The sequence below is a fragment of the Triplophysa dalaica genome, chromosome 4 (assembly GCF_015846415.1).
Source record: "Triplophysa dalaica isolate WHDGS20190420 chromosome 4, ASM1584641v1, whole genome shotgun sequence".
NCBI lineage: Eukaryota > Metazoa > Chordata > Actinopteri > Cypriniformes > Nemacheilidae > Triplophysa > Triplophysa dalaica.
The window spans coordinates 21233950-21257081 of record NC_079545.1 but is presented as its reverse complement, the minus strand read 5'-3'; the positions used below and the strand labels follow the sequence as shown (position 1 = coordinate 21257081).

Here is a 23132-nt window from a genome sequence, read left to right as displayed (position 1 = left end):
AGGTCGATGCTCACAGACACGCCAAATGCAGTGGCCTGCATTCCATTGTATTCCTAGATACTGAGATGCTGATTCTCTCCCCAGTGATTTTAAAGGCACATGGAAGAATGCTTGTAACCAAACAGTTCTTGGCCATCGTCGACTACGAAATTGTTTTATACATTTCGTTGTTTTATTGAACACAAAATTACGATATTTTGAAGAATTTAAGAAAGCAAACCGTTTTGAGGCAATTTTGACTACCATTGTTGGCCAAGAAATGTTTGGTTACAAGTATTCTACAGACTTGGCGTGTAAATGATGACTTTTTTGGGGGGGAGGGGGTGAATTGACCCCAGTGTACACTTGACAGGTTTTGTCACTAAATATTGTGGGTACACCAATGTAGATATTGTTTGTTTTTATGTTAAGGAATCTTTAAACTCTGTTTAATCACAAACATAAGGTGATGTTTGTAAGTCATTTGTGAATATCTGTGTGTGTGTGTGTGTGTGTGTGTTTGTGTGTGTCCATATGTTCTGCTGTATTCCAGCTGCTTGACCCACACCACCAGCTCTGGCTCCTGATTGGCCAATCAGAACCATGTCTTAGTGAAGCTAGTCTGGGCCTCTTATAGGGATACACCACTAAAAACTAGACTAGAGTTTATCTAAAGCAGGAGCAGGGCAAACAACAGAATTTATTTAGCCCTTTGAAATCTGCCAACATATAGATTCTGAAGACAAAATACAGGAATGTCATCTGGACAGGTTTCAAACCTCTAGCCTCTGGCCAAGCCTTTTATCTCACACACGAGTTTGATTTTGCTTGACACCTGGACTGTTTTTTAAACATTCCTCAGTCTTGGTATTGAACTGGTTGGTTTAGTGTGGAGCGTGACAAGAGTTATGTGTAGAAAGTATTTGAGTGTAGAAAGGCAACAAATGTCCTCCATATGTTCATTTAGGGTGGCCTGTAGATTCCTACTATGATAGTCAATGGTGGCCAAGAACTGTTTGGTTACAAGCATTCTTCCAAATATATTTTTCTGTATTCAGCAGAACGAAAAAAATGATATGGATTTGGAACAACTTGAGGGTGAGTAAATGAAGACTTTTTTATTTTTTGGTGAACTGCCTCTTTAATATGAATCAGATTCAAGCTACCCTTTTGGAATGTATTAAATATACAATATATTTGTCATAATGCAAATACTATATGCATCAAATTTTTATGTAGGGAACTAAAAATTATTTTATTTAGTCTATAAATAAAGGGATGAAGTAATCTTTTGAAGCAGAAGTTTGAAGAACTTCTCCTTTATAAATACATTTCTCCTAGAAATGATCATGCGTAAGACCAAACGATACTTTTTTGGGTTTAAATTTGAACAGTATGATATTTCCTGAGAATGAAACCCACAACCTTTTTTTAACACAATGCTTGACCATTGGGTTATATGGGGTTGATGACGTACTTCTGCTTAAATCTCAGCCAGCTCTTTTACATCCAGCGCATGTAGTGTCCATAGGGAACAATGGCGTTTTTCACTCGGTCGCTTCAAGATGCACATAGGATTAATCTCAAATTATCCATACACTACATCATACATTAACAACCAAAAAGTAGAAGCGATTCAGGCTATCCGTTTCAAGCTATATAAAAAAAGCTAAGTAAACTTTTGCACTTACTCGAGGCTTGATCACAGAGGCACTTAACAATGTTCAGTGACAATGATGCTCTCGGTTCACTGAAATGTGAATTTTTTTGTGACTTAACACATCGTTGTTACTTGGTGAAAAATTCCCTTAGATCTATGAAAGTGGCTCAACTGTCTGAGATTTCAGCGGGAGAACATCGTCGCCCTGTGTGCATATACCCACAAGAACACTCATATTTTGCCTACTGTATTGTAATGTAAAGCATTCAAAGTACTGTTGTGTGAACAAACAAAGATTGAAAGGTTTGAAAGTACAGAATCTTTAAGACTAATAGGATTTAAAAAATAATAAAAAAAATGTTTAAATCATTACAATAAATGAGAATATAATCTAAATGAAAAAGTCACAAAAAATATAGTCGTACAAAATTAGCTTTCATTCTCTTTAAATAACATATCATTTCTTATGTTTCTTTTGTATGTTTGGACAGTAAAATATGACCTGGGCATGTTTGTTTTGGGAGGTTTAACGTACACTCCATGTTCTCATGATCCATTCCGGGTTTTCACCCAAACCCTCCATAAAAACTTTGTCTTGCGGCTCTTCCGATGTTCAATGGAATACCTCTGCCTTCCCACTGCGTACAGGCAGTGTGTGTTAGAGAGAGAGAAAGCATGTGGCCCTGGTGAGGCTTTTGAGCTTCCCCTCAGTGAAAAATTCAAGCAACAGAAGAGAGAGTGAGAGATAGTGAAGGCAAACTTGCTTCGTACAGTTGGACTTTTCCCAGCTCCTGGACTTCAGTACTGGAATGGATTTCCTATGATTTTTTTTGGATGTCACTGCACAACTGTTGCTTTTACACGCAGAAGGGATCTTTAAAGTTTCAGTGGCTGTAAGATAATAACACAGAAGTGCGTGTCTGTGTGTGTCCTTTTGGATAAGTGGAGCCGTGGTTTGGGGCGTGTGTGTTTGTCTGACAGGAGCGCGGTTGGAGCTATGTCAGGTGTTACACGGAAAGTTTCTGGGAGACCGGGATACTACTACAGACTCCTGGGTCGAACGAGGCTTCAGAGACAACGAAGTCGCTCCAGGAGTAGAAGCAGAGCCACAAACAATAGGGGTAAACATGATGTTCTAACCTTGTTACGTTGTTCCTGAAATATTCCCTCAGAATAGTTTCCCTATTGTTTAATTGTTAAATGGCACAGTGCATTTAGTTACCATAGTTCCAAGTATTGTATTTGTCACACATAGCTGCAGTATGTTACACTACTGTGAGATTAACGTTATTCTACCACAGAAGAGAAACATAATTATAGCCTTTCTATCAGCGTGTAACTTCTTTATTTATAGCAGCACTCTACAAGTACTTCACTTCTGTGGAAAAGTTTCTTTTCATGTTGCTCAAACTTTGAACAGGAACATAAGTTGACTTAACTCTTCCGAAGTCTACAAAACAACGTATGGTAGTCAAAAGGGTTCAAGACCTGTTTGGATACAAGTATTTATCCAAATATCTTTCTCTGTGTTCAACCAAAAGAAATAGAAAATTATACAAGTTTGGAACAACTAGAGAGTGAGTAATTCATGACAGAATTTTCATTTTTGGGGAACTGAAAGAAGTTGCTCAGAACTGTCACCCCCCAATAACCTTATATCATTTCAACCAGTATGACTTTCTTTCTTCAGCACAACGCAAAAGATATTTTGGTAACCAAACAACATTACACCACATTGCAGAGTCCTGCATGCGTGCGGGTACTCATCGCGTGAACCGCTAATTTGATGTAACGGGTGGAATAATTGCCTATAAAACATAAATCAGATAATGTGTTCTAGGAACAATTAGATGAATTCAGTTCATATTAAAATGAAGGCCATTTCAGACGTCAGTGTTGTTAAAATAGTTAAAATCTGAGATTAAAACATTTTAAAAAGTCGCGTGTGACACTGCTGGTGTATTTTCTCAGTGTAATCTTCTAATTCTATTCTTGCTATCTCATTCCTCGTATCAAGCGCCGCAAGCGAGAGAGACTTCTGTGTTTGATTTGTAATTTCCGACGAAGTCAGCTGAAACCATTAACAGTTGATGACATTCTTATAATTATTTCACGTATTTCCTTTATATGTGATTTATGAAATGTGTTAATGTATTAAAATAGTTGTTCATATGATATTAACAATAGTTCTCTTTTTTCTGTTATATGATTGCTTGTCGGATGAGAAAATAAATGGTTTCGAGAACATGCATACATCTACGTCCATTTAATGCGGGTGCGGTTCAGGTCACGGTGTGTATGTCAAACGGCTAGGATCGGGCATGGAATGAAATCAGTGCTGCTGTCGGTGACAGGTCTGTGTCTTTTTAATAACTGCGGTTGTGGGTTTCACCTGATAGGGGACATTTCTCCAAATATCTTCTCTTGTGTTGAACTGAAGAAAGTCTCGTATACAGGTTTGGAATCACATGAGGGTGAATAAATGATGAATTTTTTATGTTGTGTACACTGTCCCTTTAAAGACAAAGCTATGTTACAAGTGATCATATTTCTTACATCAGCACTGGATCATTTCACTGTTTACCTCTGTGAAATTACTTAAATATTTTTGTCTTCATTTCTTACAATCTTAAATAATTTGTTCTCCAAAAAGCTTAGTCACTGTGTCACTTTTTTTTTGTTTAACACTAAAGTATCACCCGATCGGCACCACTTAAGTCATAAAGCAGAGTTCCCTTTCTGTCGGTCTCTCGACGTTGTGTCGAGAACGACAGATGGGGTTCGCCCTTGAGAACCAATCAACTCTGACTACTATAGAAAAGGCCAATGAAATTTGGCGAATGCAATTTGCATGCCGGGCTCCGCCCCCGGAAATCCGGTATAAAAGGAGGCCGGCGTGCAGCATTCACTTACCTTTTGTTCTTCAGAGCCATCGCTCATGAGTACAACTCAGGATTCAATCCTCTACAACTACACGCTGGTGCTACGACGTGTTACAGCGGATCGTCCCTTCCTGCAGCGACCTTCCCCTGGGCGTCTCGGCGGTTCCGGAGGTGTTAGAGATTTTTTCTAAAAGTCCTTTTCAGGACTAACTGAGCAATCTCCAGCGCGGCATGTCCCGCTGTTCTCTTGGGTGCGGCACCCTCATCGAGGAGGGGGATGGACACGATCGCTGCATTAGGTGTCTGGGCGTCCAGCACACTGAAGCAGCGTTCGTTGACACATCTGCCTGCACTGCGGGCAGATTGTCATTCAGAAGTTGCGGTCACGGGTGGCTGTCTTCCTACGGGAACCAGCCACCATTTCGTCTGCTACCCGGGCTGTGACATCTGTGGCTACGGCCCCGATGACCACCCACGTTAGCAGCGTTAGTGATACGGGGAACTCTGCGAACGTAAACCCGCCAGCCAAGTGCTCACGGGCCGATCGCACCCCGATTCGCTCTTCTGAACGTTCCCCAACCGGCGGTGGCATACCGTCCGGATCCTCACGCACACACTCGGAAACGATGTGTGACGTAGATGAGATGTCGCTCGCAGCATCGGAGGGAGACTGGCATCCGACTCTGCCGAATCCAAACTCCACCCCCAGCGGTCGAGTTCAGGAGGAAGCAGAAGTGATGTCATCCGTGCTAACCCGGGGATACGTGGTTCCCGAGGTCGGTGCGCGGTGCAAACCGCGCCCACCCCGGGTGCCATGTTTTTCCCGGAGGTGCATGAGGAGCTGTGTAAAACTTGGAACGCTCCACTCACGGACCGTTCCAGTGAAACCAGCTCCGGCTCCCTTACTTCCCTCGATGGTGAGGCAGCCAAGGACTGCGTCGAGATCCCCCGGGTGGAACGTCCGCCTGCGGTGCACCTGTGCCGCGGACGGCTACCACCTGGGGGGGGATCGACCACTCCTACCGTCCAAAGCACGTAAGACTTCGGCATCACTGGTGTCGAAAGCTTGCGATGTTGCGGGCCAGGCTGCCTCCTCTCTCTATGCCTTGGCCATCCTGCAGGTCCGCCAGGCCAGGGCGTTGAGAGGGCTCCACGAGGGTAAGGCCGACCCGGGTATAATGCAGGATCTCCGTGCCACCGCTGACAGCGCTCTACGGGCGACTAAGGCGGCGGCACGGGCCCTGGGTCGGACGATGTCCACGGTAGTGGTCCAGGAGAGACACCCCCGGCTATACCTTGTGCAGAAGAGTGACAGCAAGGAAGTCCGCTTTCTTGATGCACTCATCTCGCAGGGTGGGTTGTTGGTAACACCGTCGAGGACTGCGCTCAGCAGTTTTTTGACGGCGAAGCAGACCGTGGCAATTAACCACATTTTTTTCACGCCGCGACTCGGCCGCCTACAGGCCTCCGAGATCTCACGTGACGTCTGCTTCCCTGCAACCCAGGACCCTTTCGACATCGGCTCCGGTTCCTGTGCCCCCACAGGCGGCACCCCGGAAGCAGAGGTCGAGGGGGAAACCTCCACCCCGTCAGCAACCTCCTCGCGAGAAGGGACACTGACGGGAAGACCCCAGGGAGAACAACATCGGGCCCGAACCTTCACAGCCACGGCTCTGATCGGTCGGTACGGGACGACTCCTGCCTCGTCACCAAAGCCGGGCCCTTGTTAGGGCTTGGCGCCCACTTACTCACTGAGTTTTCTGTTCTCCCCGGGTTTACTTGCAGCCGATCGCACACTCCACTGGACTGTGCTCGGCGAACCGACCTCACATCCTGGCGAGGCGTGAGGTCGTACACATATGACAGCTGTCACCACTCTCAAACCGACAGTGCGTGCCGTTGTCCCGCCAGGCAGGTAAGCAGGCGGAGCAAAAACCTTCCCTCCGGGGACTCCCCGTGACATGCTTAGCTCCGCCAGCCGACGAACCACCCCCCGTGGGAATGATGAAGCAGACCGTCCCCTTGGTCACCCTGTCACAGTCCCTGGGAGCTCGAGAGCTGCCCACACTGTCTCGCTGGCTAATGAGGGCGGTCCGTCTTGGTTACTCGATCCAGTTCGCCAGAGACTCACCCAAGTTTCGGGGCATCATCTCTCCCTCTGTCAGAGGCAGGGACGCCTCCGTACTTCGGGTAGAGGTCACCACCCTTCTGGCAAAACAGGCATCGAGTTCGTCCCTCAAAACCAAGATGTTCAGTGGGTCACCACCCGCACTTCATCGTTCCCAAGAAAGACGGCGGGTTGCCCCCAAAGGCTGCGTACCCTGAACAGAGCACCTTCACAAGCTGCCATTCAGGGTGCTCACACAGAGGCGCGTCCTGACATCTATGAGGTGTCAGGATTGGTTCGTGGCAATCGACCTGAAGGACGCTTACTTTCATGTCTCGATCCTCCTCGACACCGGCCGTTCCCACGGTTCGCGTGCGAGAGGCGGGCATATCAGTACAGAGTCCTCCCTTTCGGTCTGTCCCTGACCGCCCTTTCTCCCTGAGAGGAGGAAGGCGAGCGGGTACTAAACTATCTCAGCGACTGGCCTATCTTGGCACACTCGCGAGATCTGTTATGTACACAAAGGGACCTGGTGCTCCGGCACCTAGGTCGATTGGGACTCCAGGTCAACCAAGAGAGGGGCAAGCTCTCCCCAGTGCAGAGCATCCTCTTTCTCGGTATGGAACTCAGCTCTGTCACCATGTCAGCACACCTGTCCGCAGTTGTGCCCAACCAGTGTTGAACTGTCTGAAATGAACATTTTAGGCAGACAGCGGTCCCCCTGAAACAATTCAGAGGCTCCTGGGACACATGGCGTCCTCGCGGGTTAATACCCCTCGAGTTGATGCACATGACACCGCTCCAACACTGGTTTCAGAGTCGAGTTCCGAGGAGAGCGTGGCACACCGGCAGCAGGCGCATGGTGATGCCGCCCTGCTGCCGACGCACCATAACCCCTAGTCTTTATGACTTTTTCGACGGACTCAGGTCCCTTTGAGCAGGTTATGAGGCAGGTCGTGGTGACGACTGAAGTCTCCCTGCAGGGGTGCGGTGTAGTGTGCAACGGGCACGCAGGTGGGGTGTTGGACGAACCCCCGCCTGCGCTGGCATATCAATTGCCAAGAGTTGTGGGCTATGCTACTGGCACTGAGCAGGCTACGGCCTCTCGTGCGAGACATGCACGTGCTGTTCCGAGGACAGCACTATAGCTGTAGCGAATACAGATCGTCAGGGTGGCGTTCGCACACAGCAGCTAAACACAACTTGCTCGACGCCTCCTCCGGTGGAGTCAACAGGTTACTCGTTCCCTGCAGGCCACACACCCCGGGCAAACTGATCTAGACAGCCGACGTGCTTTCTCGCCAGTTTATGCCTCGTGGAGAGTGGCGACTCCACCCCCGTGCAGTCCAGCTCATTTGGAGGCTGTTCGGGTAGGCCCAGGTAAAACCTGTTCACCTCCCGTAACACCACCATTTGCCCGCTTGATAGTCCCTGCCCTCGGCACGGATATCCTTGCGCACAGCTGGCCGCGGGATGGGCGGAAGCACACCTTCCCCCCCCCAGGAGCCTTCTTGTACAGACTCTGTGCAAGGTCAGGGAGCAGGAGCACCAAGTGTTATTGGTTACACCACACCGGTCTAACCGCACTTGGCCTCAGAGCCGATGCTCTGGATAGCGACTCCCCCTGAACCATTCCCCTGACAGAGGACCTGCTCTCTCAGGGGAAGGACACGTTCTGGCATCCCAGATCAGACCTCTGGAACACCCATGTCTGGTCTCTAGACGGGACGAGAAGATCCTAAGATGGCTACTCCCCCTATACGGCTGAGACCATCACCCAGGCTAGGGCCCCATCTACTAGGCGGTTACACGCCTCTAGACGGTGCCTCTTCTCGTCCTGGTGTCTTTCTCAACGAGAAAGACCCACTGAGGTGCTTGATCAGGATTGTGTTCCCCTCCTCACGAGACTGGAGACTAACATCTCCCTTCCACACTGAAAGTGTATGTAGTCGCTATTGCCACTCATCACGACTCAGTCGGTGGAAAGTTTCTAGGGCAACACGACCTGGTCACAAGGTTCCTAAGCAGCGAGAGGGCGGAATCCGCCTCATCTCCGCTCCATACCCTCTTGGGACCCTAAGTGGTCCTGGGGAGCCTCAGGGCCCCCCAAAGAGCCCCTCGGAGGTTCCGATCTTCCTCATAGAGTAAGACGGCCCTCCTGACGGCGCTCACTTCCTTCAAGAGGGTAGGGGACCACCGAGCATCCTCCGTGTCCCTGGATTGCCTTAAACTCGGCCCTGGAAACTCTCACGTTATCTTGAGACCCAGGCCCGGATGCGTGCCCAAGAAGTTCCCATTACTCCCTCCGGGGCCAAGTGGTGAACTTGCAGGCGCTCCCCATGGGGGAGGAAGACCCAACCCGATTAGTGTTGTGTCCAGTACGTACTGGACCGCACGCAGAGCTCTGAAGCTCTGACCAGCTCCGTGTCTGTTGGAGGACAGCAGAAGGGGAAGGCTGTCTCCAAACAGAGGCTGGCGCACTGGGTCGTGGACGCCGTTACGACGGCATCCCGATCTCAGAATCTCCCATGCCCATTGGCAGTGAGGGCTCACTCCACACGGAGTTTAGCCACCTCCTGGACACTGGCAGAAGCGCCTCTCTAGCAGACATCTGTAGAGCTGCGGGTTGGGCTATGCCCAAACACCTTCGCAAGGGTTAACAACCTTCGCGTAAACCCGGTGTCAGCCCACGTCCTGCGTGGCGACATGTAGGACTGGCATCCGGGGGGGCGTATGCCTGCGAAAGCACCTTTCCACCCTCTAACAGGTTGGGTCAGTGTGCTATTTACCTTTTCTTCTTACCCGAACACATCGCTAAGAAACTGGTACCTCACCAGCCTCCCTTCTTACCCAGACACTGGTTAAGAATAGGCATTCCATCCATCACCAAACAAGCACCCCCTGGGGGCTGGCTGGGCAGAGCAGCCTTCCCCCTTAGGCCGGGATACCATGTGAGCTATCACAGATAGCTCTAACCGGACCTAGTGCTACCGGACGTCTGTAACACCCCCTCCGTGGGCTGTTCCGTCTGATGTATCCTCATGAGAATGGTTCCCACTCCTGGTAACCCATGAGCTTCCCCAGTTGGGCCTCCACCTCGCGGTTAACTACTCAGTCCGCACGTTCCATGCGTTCTCCTCCAAGGACGAGACCATACCTATATCCACCATATTCCTCCCCACGGGTAGGAGGTGGCCTCTGTAGCGCTTCTCTGATTAAGAGTCGCGCTTACCCGGTGTAAACTGATCTGGACGGCCTCTCGCCTATAGAGAGCTAAGGCCCCGTCCGTGAAAGTTACCGGTCAGGGCTGTACCCATCTTTCTCCAAGAAAGCTCTGGAACCCCCCGACCACCACACTGGAAGGTTACAGTCTCACGAAAGATTCGAGATGACACGCCCAGGCTTGTTACCGTCGCTTCGCTAGAGATTGTGACGCGATACAGCGTTGTGGCGTTTTCCATAGGCAACCCCATCTGTCGTTCTCGACACAACGTCGAGAGACCGACAGAAAGGGAACGTCTTGGTTACGTATGTAACCTCAGTTCCCTGATGGAGGGAACGAGACGTTGTGTCCCTTATGCCACGAACACGTATCGTATTCTGCTGCAGTTTGAGAGGTCTCAGGCTCTTCAGAACAAAGGTAAGTGAATGCTGCACGCCGGCCTCCTTTTATACCGGATTTCCGGGGGCGGAGCCCGGCATGCAAATTGCATTCGCCAAATTTCATTGGCCTTTTCTATAGTAGTCAGAGTTGATTGGTTCTCAAGGGCGAACCCCATCTGTCGTTCTCGACACAACGTCTCGTTCCCTCCATCAGGGAACTGAGGTTACATACGTAACCAAGACGTTAACAAGCCCTCGCTCAGAGAGGGCGGAGTTTGCGTTTGTGTGTGCGCTTTGTTTTCTCAGTTGTAACTTAACAGTCAAACAATAAGACAGATGACCACCAAAGGTATTAAACACGTTCTTACCCAACTTTTCAGACCAGTCAAGCAGGATCATCCGAAGTATCTGATCTCATTTTGGCCCAACACACTCCAGCTCTCTCTCTCACACACACGCTGAGTAATTTCAGCTGTGAATGACTCTTTCAAACTCTCGTCCAGTTTACAGCTATCTGGGCTCATTACACAGAAGGTCGATTTGGATCCTTGAATCATTCAAACTCAATTAAATCATGTAGAGAATCGATTCATGTAGGAGATGAAGCAGTATGCGATAGGCTTCAAAGGCACAGCTGTTTTTGGAGCTGTGGAGCTTCAAGGTGACATGGCTGTGATAGAATTTGTAGAAACGGGTTTAAGCAAACAGAAGCAGTGATTATAGGCAACACTGACAGAGTAATGATCATGATGAATGTCTTAAACTCAGAGGGTGTTTTTGCTTGGTTGGTAATGGTATTCTTTGTATGCTGTCTGTTCACTCAGTAGGGTACAAGCTTAGAACTAGGCTACTATAAGTGTGTCTAATCCGAGCGATTTTTATAGAGAATTTCATGTATGTGGATCTACTTAACTGTCAAACTGCGTGTTAGAGGATTATATTTTGGTTTACTACTCTTGTTCATAATAATATTTAGTATTGTATTTCTACGTATTGCCTCTTGCAGCTTCAATTTTTGTTGAGCAGAATTGTGTGTTCACAAAAGTTTTTTTTTATTGTATTAACCTGCATGTGACTTTTTATTGAACTTTGGTCAATAAAAAGAGATTTTGGCCAATTACTTCTGAATTTAAACACTGGTTAAGTGTAATTTTGAGAAGTAAGAGAAGGAATGGCATGTGTTAGATACATATGCAAATCAAACGTAAATGAAACAGACTTGTGATCAATGTTATCTGCAACTCTTGCTTGGGTTCAGCTGGCTGATAGCTTATCAGCTTATACATGACAGAAGATGACAACACTTGAAAGGAAAAGTTCACCTCAAAATCTAAATAGATTTCCTGTGGCAAGGTCATGGGTTCGATCCCAGGGGATTGCATATAGTCAGAAATAAATGTAATACACAATGCAATGTAAGTCGCTTTGAATAAATGCGCCGGCCAAATGCATAAATGTAAAATTGTGTTATTTTTTACTCACCCACGAGAATTCTTTATGTGCGAAAAAACAAACCAAAATAACGAGATAAATAGATATATTCTCGTCAGTATTGTGCGTTCATGAGAGCACGTCGGCGCATTCGGTTTGTGCGCCGAATTCCGCATGGCGCATGAGAGGGGAGAATATATCGATTAAACTTGTTATTTTGGTTTGTTTTCGAACAAAAAGTATTCTCGACTCTTAAAAAACAAAAAATTCACCCACTAATAGTGGATGGAGTAATTTAACGATGGAGTAATTTAACTTTTCTGGACTTTGACAACAATTATAACCTATGTGGAGGCCTTGAAATCTTTCGTATGTCGCTAAAATATCTTTATTTGTGTTCCGAAGACGCCGGAAGGTAATAAAACATGTTGAACGTCATGTGGGTGAGTAAAAAATAACAAAATTTTGATTTCGAGATTAACTTTCCCTTTAAATCTAAATATTCAAATACTCAGCGAGATAATGACGTCTCCCTGAGCTCACCTGAGCTCAATCCTGTTACACAACCCCACACAATGGACAAATGCACACAATAACCCTGTTTCAGCATGTTTTCAAAAACACATATTGGATCTTCAGAGCAAATTGAAGCCTGTTTATTTAGAGTCATACAGCCAGCTGCATTGTGTGTTTGTGGCGTATTTTCTTTCTCACTCTGTCCCTAGCTCTCCCTTCCTTCCTCCCTCACCCCCGTCTGTTCATATCTGACAAAACAGTATTACATCACCAGTGTATCAGCTGCTATAGGGACAACCTGTAGCACACACGCTGACACAGCTGTGTGAGGTTGTGGTGTCCGCTGTTCTGTGAACAGTATGAACCCAACTCTCCCACAGCTGATGTTCTTTGCTATGCTATGCTTTCTAATATCTCTGGTTAGGAAACATACGGGAAGATGATTACTGAGTGAGCTTAGATGTGACTGACAGTTGCTCGCAGCTTTGCTCGCACATGTTTACTTTACATTATCTCATTGGAACGCTATGTCAGGAGATTATGGTGAAGGTTGTCCTCTACTGCTGGTGTGAGACTAGAATCATAGTTTTCATACATTAGCTCTGAGGTGTTGGCTGCAAAGCTGTTTTTAGACCGGTTTGCTTTGTGGTGCTTTGTTGGAGCCCTGAGTGCCCATGTGGGCAACATTAATTCTAATCCTACTTGCAACATTTTACATTTCTTCACATTTGTTTGGTTAAACAACTTTTTTGTTCATATTTACCCTCTATCTACCAAGCTTATACGTTAAAAAACGAAACAATTATCCCAATGCAATGCTGCTTTTTTGCTGAAAAGGCAAGTCTAGACAAGCACTAATTTTTTAATGGTTCAAGCTAAGGTTTATGGTGGTGTCGACCAAGTAATGGTCATGCAGAATGGTTTTTTGTTGTAGCTGGTTAACTCAGGGAGGCTTGCTGGGGAACAAAGTTGTAAATTCTGGTCTTTACAACAGGATTAGCATTGTGAATATGTTTTGTGGACGTGTACCCCAAAATGACCTACCACTAAAAGTGTTAATGTTGTACAATTTATCATTTGCTGAGAATAGTTTAAATGCAGTTGTATGTGGTGGGGAAGTACTCAATCACAAGTACTCTCAATTGTCAGAAATAAAAATGTCTTTGTGTCCATCTGATCTAATCCATATGATTTTCATATGGTGCACAGATTGCTTTCGTGTGTACTGGCTGGTAAAGTGATACTTCATCCCCCAAATCTTCATCCCCAAAATCTGTCATCATTTACTCAACCTCTTGTCATTTCAAACCTGTATGACATTCTTTCTTCCGCAGATCACAAAAGAAGATATTTTGTTGTTAACTGGCATCCATTCACTTGGATTGGTTTTGTGTCCATACAGTAGAAGCAAATGGGAGTAGGTGCTGTTTGGTTACCAACTTTCTTCTAAATATCTTCTTTTGTGTTCTGCGGAAGAAAGAAAGTCATACGGGTTTGACCAGCAGGGTAAATTATGAAACATTTTCATTTTGGGTGAACAATCACTTTAAAAGGGGTTTGGTAATGTTACTTATAAACATAATCAATCATAATCCAACCACAGCAACAACAGACCAAGGTTAGCCTGAAAACTCAAAACAGAAAATGTGAGAGGATACAAAAGGAAGAGAGAGCGACACAAAAGGAAAGAGAGAGTGAGGAAGATGTGAAAGATGTACAAGACAGGAAGAGGAGAACAAGGAAGGTGAAAGGACAGCAGAAATAACAGTGATTTAACAGACATGGAAAAAACTAAAGCAGAAAATTCAAAGAGACCGTGGTCAGTATTTTTGGTCATTTGCTTTGAGGCAATTACTTGATATTTTAGGGATTTATGTGTTGTGTGTTCTGGAATGTCTGAATTTTCTTCTACCCCGATGTGTAGAAACACCAACTTCCTTTGTTATGCTTCCCCGGACACACTTCACACGCACACACACTTCACACACACACAGTCTGAGAGTCAGCAAAGATTTATTGGAAGGTTTTTAAGTGTTAACAATATTGCTGAAGTGTATTAAGTAGCCTATTACTTGAAGCGTTAAAATGAACAATACAAAATGACACAAAATAGATGAGGTGCACAAACATGAATATAAGTATGCCCTAATGTGAGGGAACTGAAATCTTACTGCAATAGTGTAAACTATGGTATTGTGAAGGAGCACAAAACTAATATTTATTTTGTTTAAACAGCATGAGTGGACTACAGACTGAATACCACCTCAAAACTCTTTTAAACAGAATGAATGTAGTGGAGAGCAGATACAAATCATAACTGAGCATCTTGCTTCATCCCTGACTCATTTACTTTTACTTTATGCACTACAACTGTTAACTCAATATGCCAACGGAGTTAAATCAAAATTCACTCCGTGTACTTTCTTAATGCATGCTCATGGTCTTAACTTGAAGGATTTGACCATGCATTTGTATATACCAAAGCGACCTTCCATATGTGCTGGTGTGTGCAAGGCCATGCAACAGTTTAGCCAATTGTTGTGCAATTCTACCATTTACCACACCAATTGTGAATGTAAGAGTGACTAAATAACTTGCTTAATAGAATTTGGCATATTACTTTTTATAATCCAGTCAGCTACTGATAAATTGAAAGTCCCACCCTACTGGTATTTTTGTTGCCATACAAAGCCAAACTAGCCAGACGAAATACAATCAAAAATATTTGCAGCCCCGGCAAGGAGAAGATTTTAGGAGCCTGGGTTGGTAAACAGACCTCCTGACAGCTGTTTGTGTGCTTGTGTTGTGCTGTCGTACTGTCTCAAATATTTGCCTTTTCAATACATTGACAGGTTAGTCTCTCTGGTTAGTGTTTGTATTTGTTTGTGTATATGTGTACTCGTGGATCAAGTTCAGGGTATTTTATTAGAAAAGGGAACCATTGAAGAAAGCACACATTTTGCATATGCAAACAGTTCCTGTGGTGATAATGACTCATATATATTTTACTTTAATGCTGTACTTTAAAGGTACCTGTAAACTTTTTTGATTTGAAAAAAACCTTGTAATCCCTGAGAAACAATAATAGTGCTTTTGACATGATCTCCTTTTACTGGTCTAAATGTTGTTTCATTTTACACAAGGCTGATGGGGACTTTTGCGGTCATACTGTATCACCAGCAGCCTACTCATAAACCAAATATTATCAGACTTGCTGACAGAATAAATGGGAACACACCTGCAAGTACACTGCTAAAACATAAAAAAAAATGTGTCTCTAAAGTAGCATCTGGTAATTTTGTGTGATGCCACATCCATGCCTACAGGTGTCAGTATCGAGTCCCATAACACGCTCTGGTTCTTCAGGGTTGCCAGGTCTGCAGTTTTCCTATGAAATTGTGCCGCATTTTTTGCGGGTTGATACTTTTTTATTCTGCGGGTTAAATTAATAGTTTTTTCTCATCGCTGTCATTTTTAAGATATCATAAAGTTATTTATGAAAACAAATTGTGTTTCATTACTAATATTCAGTGGTGTACAAGAAGAAATTATGTGTAATAAATTATTTATAATAATGATTGTAAAGTATTTAATTTAGGTATTAGTGTGGCATACACTGTATTTGGGGTTTTCGTATTTTGGATGAGGTCATTGAGTTAGTTTTGATAGACCATCGGGGTGGGTTTTTATGCCGATCTGGCAATCCTGACTTGGTTGTTTCAAAAAGATTAGACATTTAAGGAAGCAAACAAAAAGGTTTTCACCAACCTGTGATCTGCTATGGATTCCTTAAATGATATAAAACTTAAGAAACCCATATGCTAAAATGCATACCTCAAACAAAGTGTTTAGCACATGTGATAGCACATTAGACTCTGTGATTGTGTTATTTACCTACTTTATTGTTAAGTTTTGAGTTGGATTTGTAAAATGCGTATTTGTTTTCGATCATGAGCCTCATTCTGTAATCTCATTCCCACTCAGGAATGTCCTCTACAGGAAAACGTGGAAGCATAATGTCCCAGCCCACAGCTCAGGAAGTGTGTTTTCTGACCCTCTGTGTGTGTGTTTGTGTGTGTGGGTGCGTGGGTGGGTGTGTGTGGGTCGGTGGGTGGGTTTTGCTGGGATTGTTGGTTGTGTGGGTGGGTGTGTGCGTGCGTGGTGACGGTTGACCTTGTTTCTGTAAAAGTATTCTAAGACTCACCAAACTCTCAGAAGGTATTGAGATGTGGTTGCTATAGGAACAGTCGAGGTGGGTGATTGTCTTTTATGACCACTGGGAGGGTATCTGTCAATCATGGTGTCGCAGAGGACTGCCGGGTCTAATGGAAACACTAGTAACATCTCAGGGAGAGTGAGACAGATATACAGGTGTTTGTGTGGGTGGATGTTCTCAGCATCTTTGTGAACATACGGCACCTTACAGCGTTCTGCAGAGATTACATTATGCTCTTTCTTATTTTCTTCTTATTTACAACAAAAAGTTTAAGAGCAAACAGTAGAGAAAGGGATCTTGATCAATGTCTTAGCATCAAAACAATTACAGTTTGAATATAGTATACAATAAGTGATATTACATTTTAGATACAGAGTTTATATTCTGTAATAAGCACAAACAGCAGGAAGAGGCAATTCCAAATTTTCATTTAATCAGCATTTCTAGTTGTATTGTGACTATTCCAGTTCAGTGTCTGTTGAATTTTAACAAATCGAACCTCAGGAGTGACATAAACTCATCAAACAGCAATGTGAAAGGCTGATAACATGACAAGACAAACGAAAACTTTGCAGATGTTCAGATGGCCTGATGGGAAGCCGGTTGACTTGAGTGAAGTTTAATAATCTGCTGATGAAAGGATTTAAGTGAGGGCTTTGTCATTTCACTTTATTTACTCAGTTGATGTGTTTCCTGAGAGGTATTGATCTGTACTCCGGTAGTTTATAGATACATTAAGATATTAATAAAAATGTTTTCCTTAATGTTTGATTAAAGTGTCTAGCGAATGCATAAATGTAAATGTACACATGTACTTGCATACATATGTTATTGGTGCCTAAAGGGGAATTCTTGTGCAATAGCAGTAAAACAAATATCCTTAACACATTGGATGTCCTGCAGCGTGACATGATAAACAACATCTGTTTACTAATTCATTCCTCTTTTTAGAGACTAGAGTTTGTGCCACAAAAAAATCTAATCAAAAGAAATGGTGGCCAGTCATAACAGTCACACTACACATATGCTTAGTTATTCTTACACTTTAAAATCTTAAAGTTGTTTTAACTTTATTGAACAACTTCACCGTCAACATTCTGGAAGTCGAAGCAAAACAACAGATGGCTTACATGTGGGAAATTGAGTGAAACTGTGCTTTAAAAACTCCTGTTCTTCCCACTGTGTGTGTGGGGGAAAATGAGTTCTGACTGAAGACTTTGTTCTTGCAATGTTTTGTTGTGGGGATCAGCGCGTGATCGTGAGATCAGACCTAACCACTTAACGCAATCTGTTTCCAGATCTGTGTTTCTATCCTCAGACGCTTATTGAATGAAGCAGTCAGTCTGGTTTCATTTTCCCCAGCGTCTGAACACCAGGTTTTCCCCCGAAGGCCAATGAGGAACGGTAACAGGATTTAGGAGCTCCGCATACTGATGGCACTGTGGAATAGAAGGTTGATGGTTTTATGAATGGGTTATTAGGATGCTTTTGACAGACAGCTCTCAGATGGTGACAGTGGAAGATCACTCAGTGAAAGGAGGGTGTTGGCATGATGATTGTTCCCGTGGTGTCTGTGAATCTGATTACATGCTGTGCGAGTCTTGCATTTCTCACGTTTGCCAAATACTTTCTGTGAACGCTTGGAGGGTGTGCTGGGATTGGTTTTGCTGATGAATTGATATTCTACGATTGAATGTTAGTGATGCTTTGAATTTTTAATTTCAGATTCTCAGGTTAACTTGTAATTTGCATTATAATTTACCTACATGAAGTAGTGAACCTAACCTTGCGTGTGTTTAATATTAATGACAATGTTACATGATATCCAGTGTAATACAGTAAAAAAAATATTGTTAGAGCTCTAAAAATATACAGTATAGTCAAATTTCATATAGGACAATGTTGTTTAGACGTTCTTAAGTAAATTAAAAACGATATGTTGTTTGCAGATTCTCCACCTGAGAGAACAGGGCGGAGACGTAGCATGCCAGGCTCCGCCCCTGAGAAAGCCCCACCCACAATGGAGCCTTCTGTTGCCGCTGCTGCCACACCCTTCAGGGTCACGGTGAGTATTCAAATGTGTTTGTCACATGTAAAAGTGTGTGGTTCGGATTAAACATAGTCTGGATTCCAGATGTGTACTGCATAATCACATGTGTTGTATTTTGTCTTAATACGTTCCTAGTTCTTAAGATGTCGCATGTTGAAAATGCAGCAGTGCCAATAACCTCTTGGTTTTAAATACTTCTCAAATACTAATTTCCTACTGAAGGCTATAAAGTTAATTGAAATATAAAAATACAAAGACACATTTAACCCAAGATGAATTGAGGCCTACATTAAAAAGATCTTCAGACTGACTATATAAATCTGTACCAGGATATTGCACAAACCAAGCTTGGTAAAAAGGTTATTTTTATTGATGGGCATCAAGGGAGGATTGCCAACGCGTGAATGCTCACTGTAATTGGTATGAAGTTGTACAGTAATTATGTGTTTATGTGAGCGAGATCTATTAGCTGGAGATGAAAAAGTATCATGATTCGAAGGCAATCTGTTAGCAATCGTTTCAAATTGATGCTCGCATTATGTGTAGTTTACAGGAAGTAAATCATTAGCAATCATCAGCAGGTGGTATTAAGTAGTTTTAATTCCTCTGTATAACGTTCAGTTTCACACAAGAGGCGTCTGCAGTCTGCGTGGGCTTTCGTATGCACCGGCTGCTTGTCATTTGGCTGAATACAGATGTAATTAGATTTAAATTAGATTTCTTTGGCCATTCAAGTACAGCTTGACCTCTGAGCTTCAGAATCAGACACAATTAGTCGTCTAGCGGGAGACTTTACTTAGAATAAATATGTATATTCAAACAGTATAAAAAAATGGAAAACCTACCTTTAACAGTGATGTCCACAGTCAGAGCACATTGGAATTTAATCAGTTGTTTAAAGAATGTAGCCTATGTTTGAACAGGTTTAAGGCAAAGAACGAAAGCCTTGAGATTTCTCAAGAGTGTGTTTGGTAAATCAATGAAAGATACAACATAGTTACATTGTTAGGTTAATCCACACATGAGCCATTAGTGAAGTGATGATAATCCCCCTGCACCCCCCACTGGCAAAAAATAGTACTGTATCTCAAATCAAAAGATTTTCTATTCCTCTGTTTTCTCTATTAATATCATGATCTGTTTCGAGATTAGTTTCTTCTCATATTCAGGCTCTTATTCACCATGCATTAGTCACACACAGATATATTGATTGACCTTGCTTTTTCTGTGAGGGAATTATTCATATAATTACATGTTTGTTTCAGTGTTCCCCGCTGTAGACGTTTATAATTTATACTGCCTATGTAAATTTTCACTAGTTTGTCTACACATGATGTCTGTCCATGGCCATTTGTTGGGTCTCTGGACCGTCAATTATAAATAGGCGTTAAAACACCATCTCTACTTCTTCATCTCAAATCTTTTCACATTTGTTGACACATTATTTTGACAAATGTGCCGCTTGACTGGACTAAAAATGTTTTGTTATAGATTCTTTGCGTTTTTCTTTACTCCACAAGAACGGTGTTCTGACACTGTTGCACTGACACTGTTGTTTCCTTGCTAATCAACTTTTGATAAAAACTTTATAGGGGGGGAATATTAATCAGGTTAAAAATATAATATTACTACTACTATCCATTTGTACAAAATAGTTAGTGCAACAAATATCTTTTTTCCTCAAAAATATTTATGTTTGTTTTAGTCTTTGTTTAGATTATCACTGCTTTAGTAAAATTAAATATTTTATTATTAAAAAATTAAATCTTAAATAATAAAAAAACTTAGCAGTTTTCAACTTGATAACACTGACAACATTTCCTTTAGACATTTTTGTGTTTTTACTTAAAAAAGCACAAATGTCAGGCCATGTCAAAACTTCTGAAGGGCCTTAGAACACCCTCAGACCCTCAAACAACATTGATTATGCAGACTGTTTTGTAACATGTAAACAGCCTTGGTCCCGCAGAACCAGTTTTTTTACATTACACACATTTTATAACAAAAAACGATCAACAGAACATTTTGAAATGAATTAAAATGTTAAGCAAACTTTTTAAAGAATCAATTACATATGTGAAAATAAAATAACAGTGTTGTTTATGTTTTGCTAAATGGTCTATAGTCCTATTTTTGTAGAATTATATACATGTACTGTACAATAATATATACAATATAATACAATAATATACATGTTTTCAATGTGCTTTAAAGACCAATGTGAACTCTATTTCTAAAAAGTTTGGATACGAATTTTTGGTACAATACATTTTGTATCTGACCACTTGTGATACCAGCCCAAATTCAAGGACATGAGATGTCAACATCCATGACCTTTTTTGACAGTCCTGATAGTCACTTATTAACCTACAGTAGCATGACATCACACATCATGACTGAACAATTTACCTTCTGTCCCCTGCTTTTCCCCGCAACTCCATATCTTTGTTTGTTATGTTTAGATAAGGTGCTCTTGTTCATTATTCAGGTGTCTTATCATTGTCTCCTGCAGTCCTCCTCTGTTTCCTTTACGTCAGTACGAGCGAATGGTGCGCTGAAATATTCTGACTGATTGCTCTGTGATTAAGAGATGTCTGTAAGTGCTCATTTGCATATATTGTGAATAGTAATCTGCAGGGAGCTTTAATTATGTAGAATATGCAGCTGTGTTAATTGGTAGGGGGGACGGTCTACTTTTTGTTTGTTTACTAACACTTTCTTGTCATAAACTTGTGCCACTGGTTGATTTCTAATATCCTTCATCGCTTCCTCTGTCTCTGTATCGATTTGCGGTCTTTCTTGTTGCATTTTTTTCTATTCTTGTTAGTGGATTCATTATAACTCTAAGTTTGCCAAGTATTAAAAATCATTGCAGGCTCATCTGATTTATAGAAAGTGAGTGAGCACCTACAGGTATATCAATCCTTCAGAACAACTACAGAATCGCTTAGCTGTGTTTAAATAGTCATCTGCACCAAAAAGCTAAATAGTTGCACGCTACAAACCGCTTAGAACACCTTAGCAACCTCATAGCAAAATACCAACAACTACTCCGTCGCATTATGACACCCTAAGAGTTTTGCATAGGCAAGCAAGCACCATACAGTCCTATTGTAGTTTTCAATAAGAATGAAGATCAAACATACCATATCCTTGAACTCTCCTATTTTCTTCTGTCTGTCTTTCTTTTCTCACTTATTGCTTCCCTTTCACCACGCCCTTGATGCCAACCTGCTGTCTCCATGGTAACTTCTGCCTAAAGGAAGTTGAGCCTTGAGCCGCAAAAAAGTGACAGGTGCTCTCAAGGAAAGAGCGTGTATAAAATTACAGAGAATTACTGAGTGAATGTTCGAAATGATGGTGAAAGATCGATATGACACAAGAGACAAGAAGATTTTTTATTGCGTGTGATTATTCTCTCACTCACTATCTCTTTATTTTTCTCTGTCATTCTCTCATTAGGGATTTTTGAGTCGAAGGTTAAAAGGCTCAATAAAGAGGACGAAGAGTCAACCTAAACTGGATAGGAACAGCAGTTTCAGACACATTCTGCCAGGCTTCAGACCTGTGGACAACGACAGGTAAACAAATGATTTATTTAGTTCTCCAATGTTTTTAGCTAGTTAAAGTGCCGCTGTATCGTTGACATCACCAAGAGTAATTGTAAAAAAGGTCAGGTTTCATGAACACAGAATTTGCCTTTGGTTGAACAAACAGATAGCTCTGCCCCAACCTCATCCCATTGGTTGAATCATTGTTGCTATGTTGTACAGGTTGGAATGATCAATTTAACTCAGCATCACCAAAAAAGCAGGAAGAGAAAGTATTCAAACTCAAATTAATTCCTTCAGCACTAAGCATCACGCCCCAAATAGTTATTGGAGTCTGTAAAACACTGATAATTGTTTCTGGCCTACTTTAAAACTTTACTGATATCAAGTATCACCAACTGAGTAGTGCAGTTGAATTTTAGTGTGCCCTCATGCATTTACATTATATGTACTCTATTTTATATAATTCCATATGTAAATGTATGGTTTTGCATTTCCTTGTGTCCAAACTGGATCGTTTCCTCCACAGTGAATAATGATGTGTGAAGAGTGTGCAGCATATGCGCGTGCCGTCGGAATGTGTGGGTGTGTGTGTCTTTGGCAGACTGGTTATTGAGGTCACTTTTGACATGCCTCTCTTGTCAGTGAAAACCGACAAAGCTTTGCAGTCCAATCTGTCATCTGCCTCTTTCTCTGAGATGCTCCTTCATGCATCCTTCTCTTTTCCTTATCCCATAAATATCCCACACTTTAAACAGACTGCAGCTGTGCCCTGCTCTTCAGCTTTTGCTCATTTCTATGCTAATTTCTGCTTGTTTTGTACTTTATTTTGCCATAAGTTTCATACACTCAAGGGCTTTTTACACCGCTGTTAACACTGGGTTATCTTCTTTTTAAACCATACTTTTGAAAGGGATAGTTCACACAAAAATGAAAATTCTGTCATCATTCACTCCCTATATTGTCATTTCAAACCTGTATGGCTTTCTTTCTTCTGCAGAACACAAAAGAAGGTATTCTTGAAGAATGTTGGTGACCGAACAGCAACATTGACTTCTATTGGTTTTGTGTACACACTCAACTTTATTTATGTAGCGCTTTTTACAATTTTCATTGTTACAAAGCAGCTGTACATGA

The 23132-nt window shown here is 42.8% G+C and overlaps 1 protein-coding gene across 5 annotated transcripts in view; it reads left to right on the top strand.

Annotated features, from left to right (window-relative positions):
• The window catches only part of LOC130419054 (disabled homolog 2-interacting protein-like), a 119415-nt gene that overhangs the window by 44531 nt on the left and 51752 nt on the right, over window positions 1-23132 (top strand). For 3 of the 5 annotated variants that reach the window (XM_056745447.1, XM_056745451.1, XM_056745452.1), the window contains 2 exons: window positions 18344-18459; window positions 21907-22025. In XM_056745447.1, the coding sequence (XP_056601425.1) occupies window positions 18344-18459; window positions 21907-22025 (235 nt within the window). Of the gene's footprint in view, window positions 1-2295; window positions 2761-3863; window positions 3994-18343; window positions 18460-21906; window positions 22026-23132 lie in introns of those variants that run through there. The other 2 variants (XM_056745449.1, XM_056745450.1) reach the window with 2 other exon arrangements.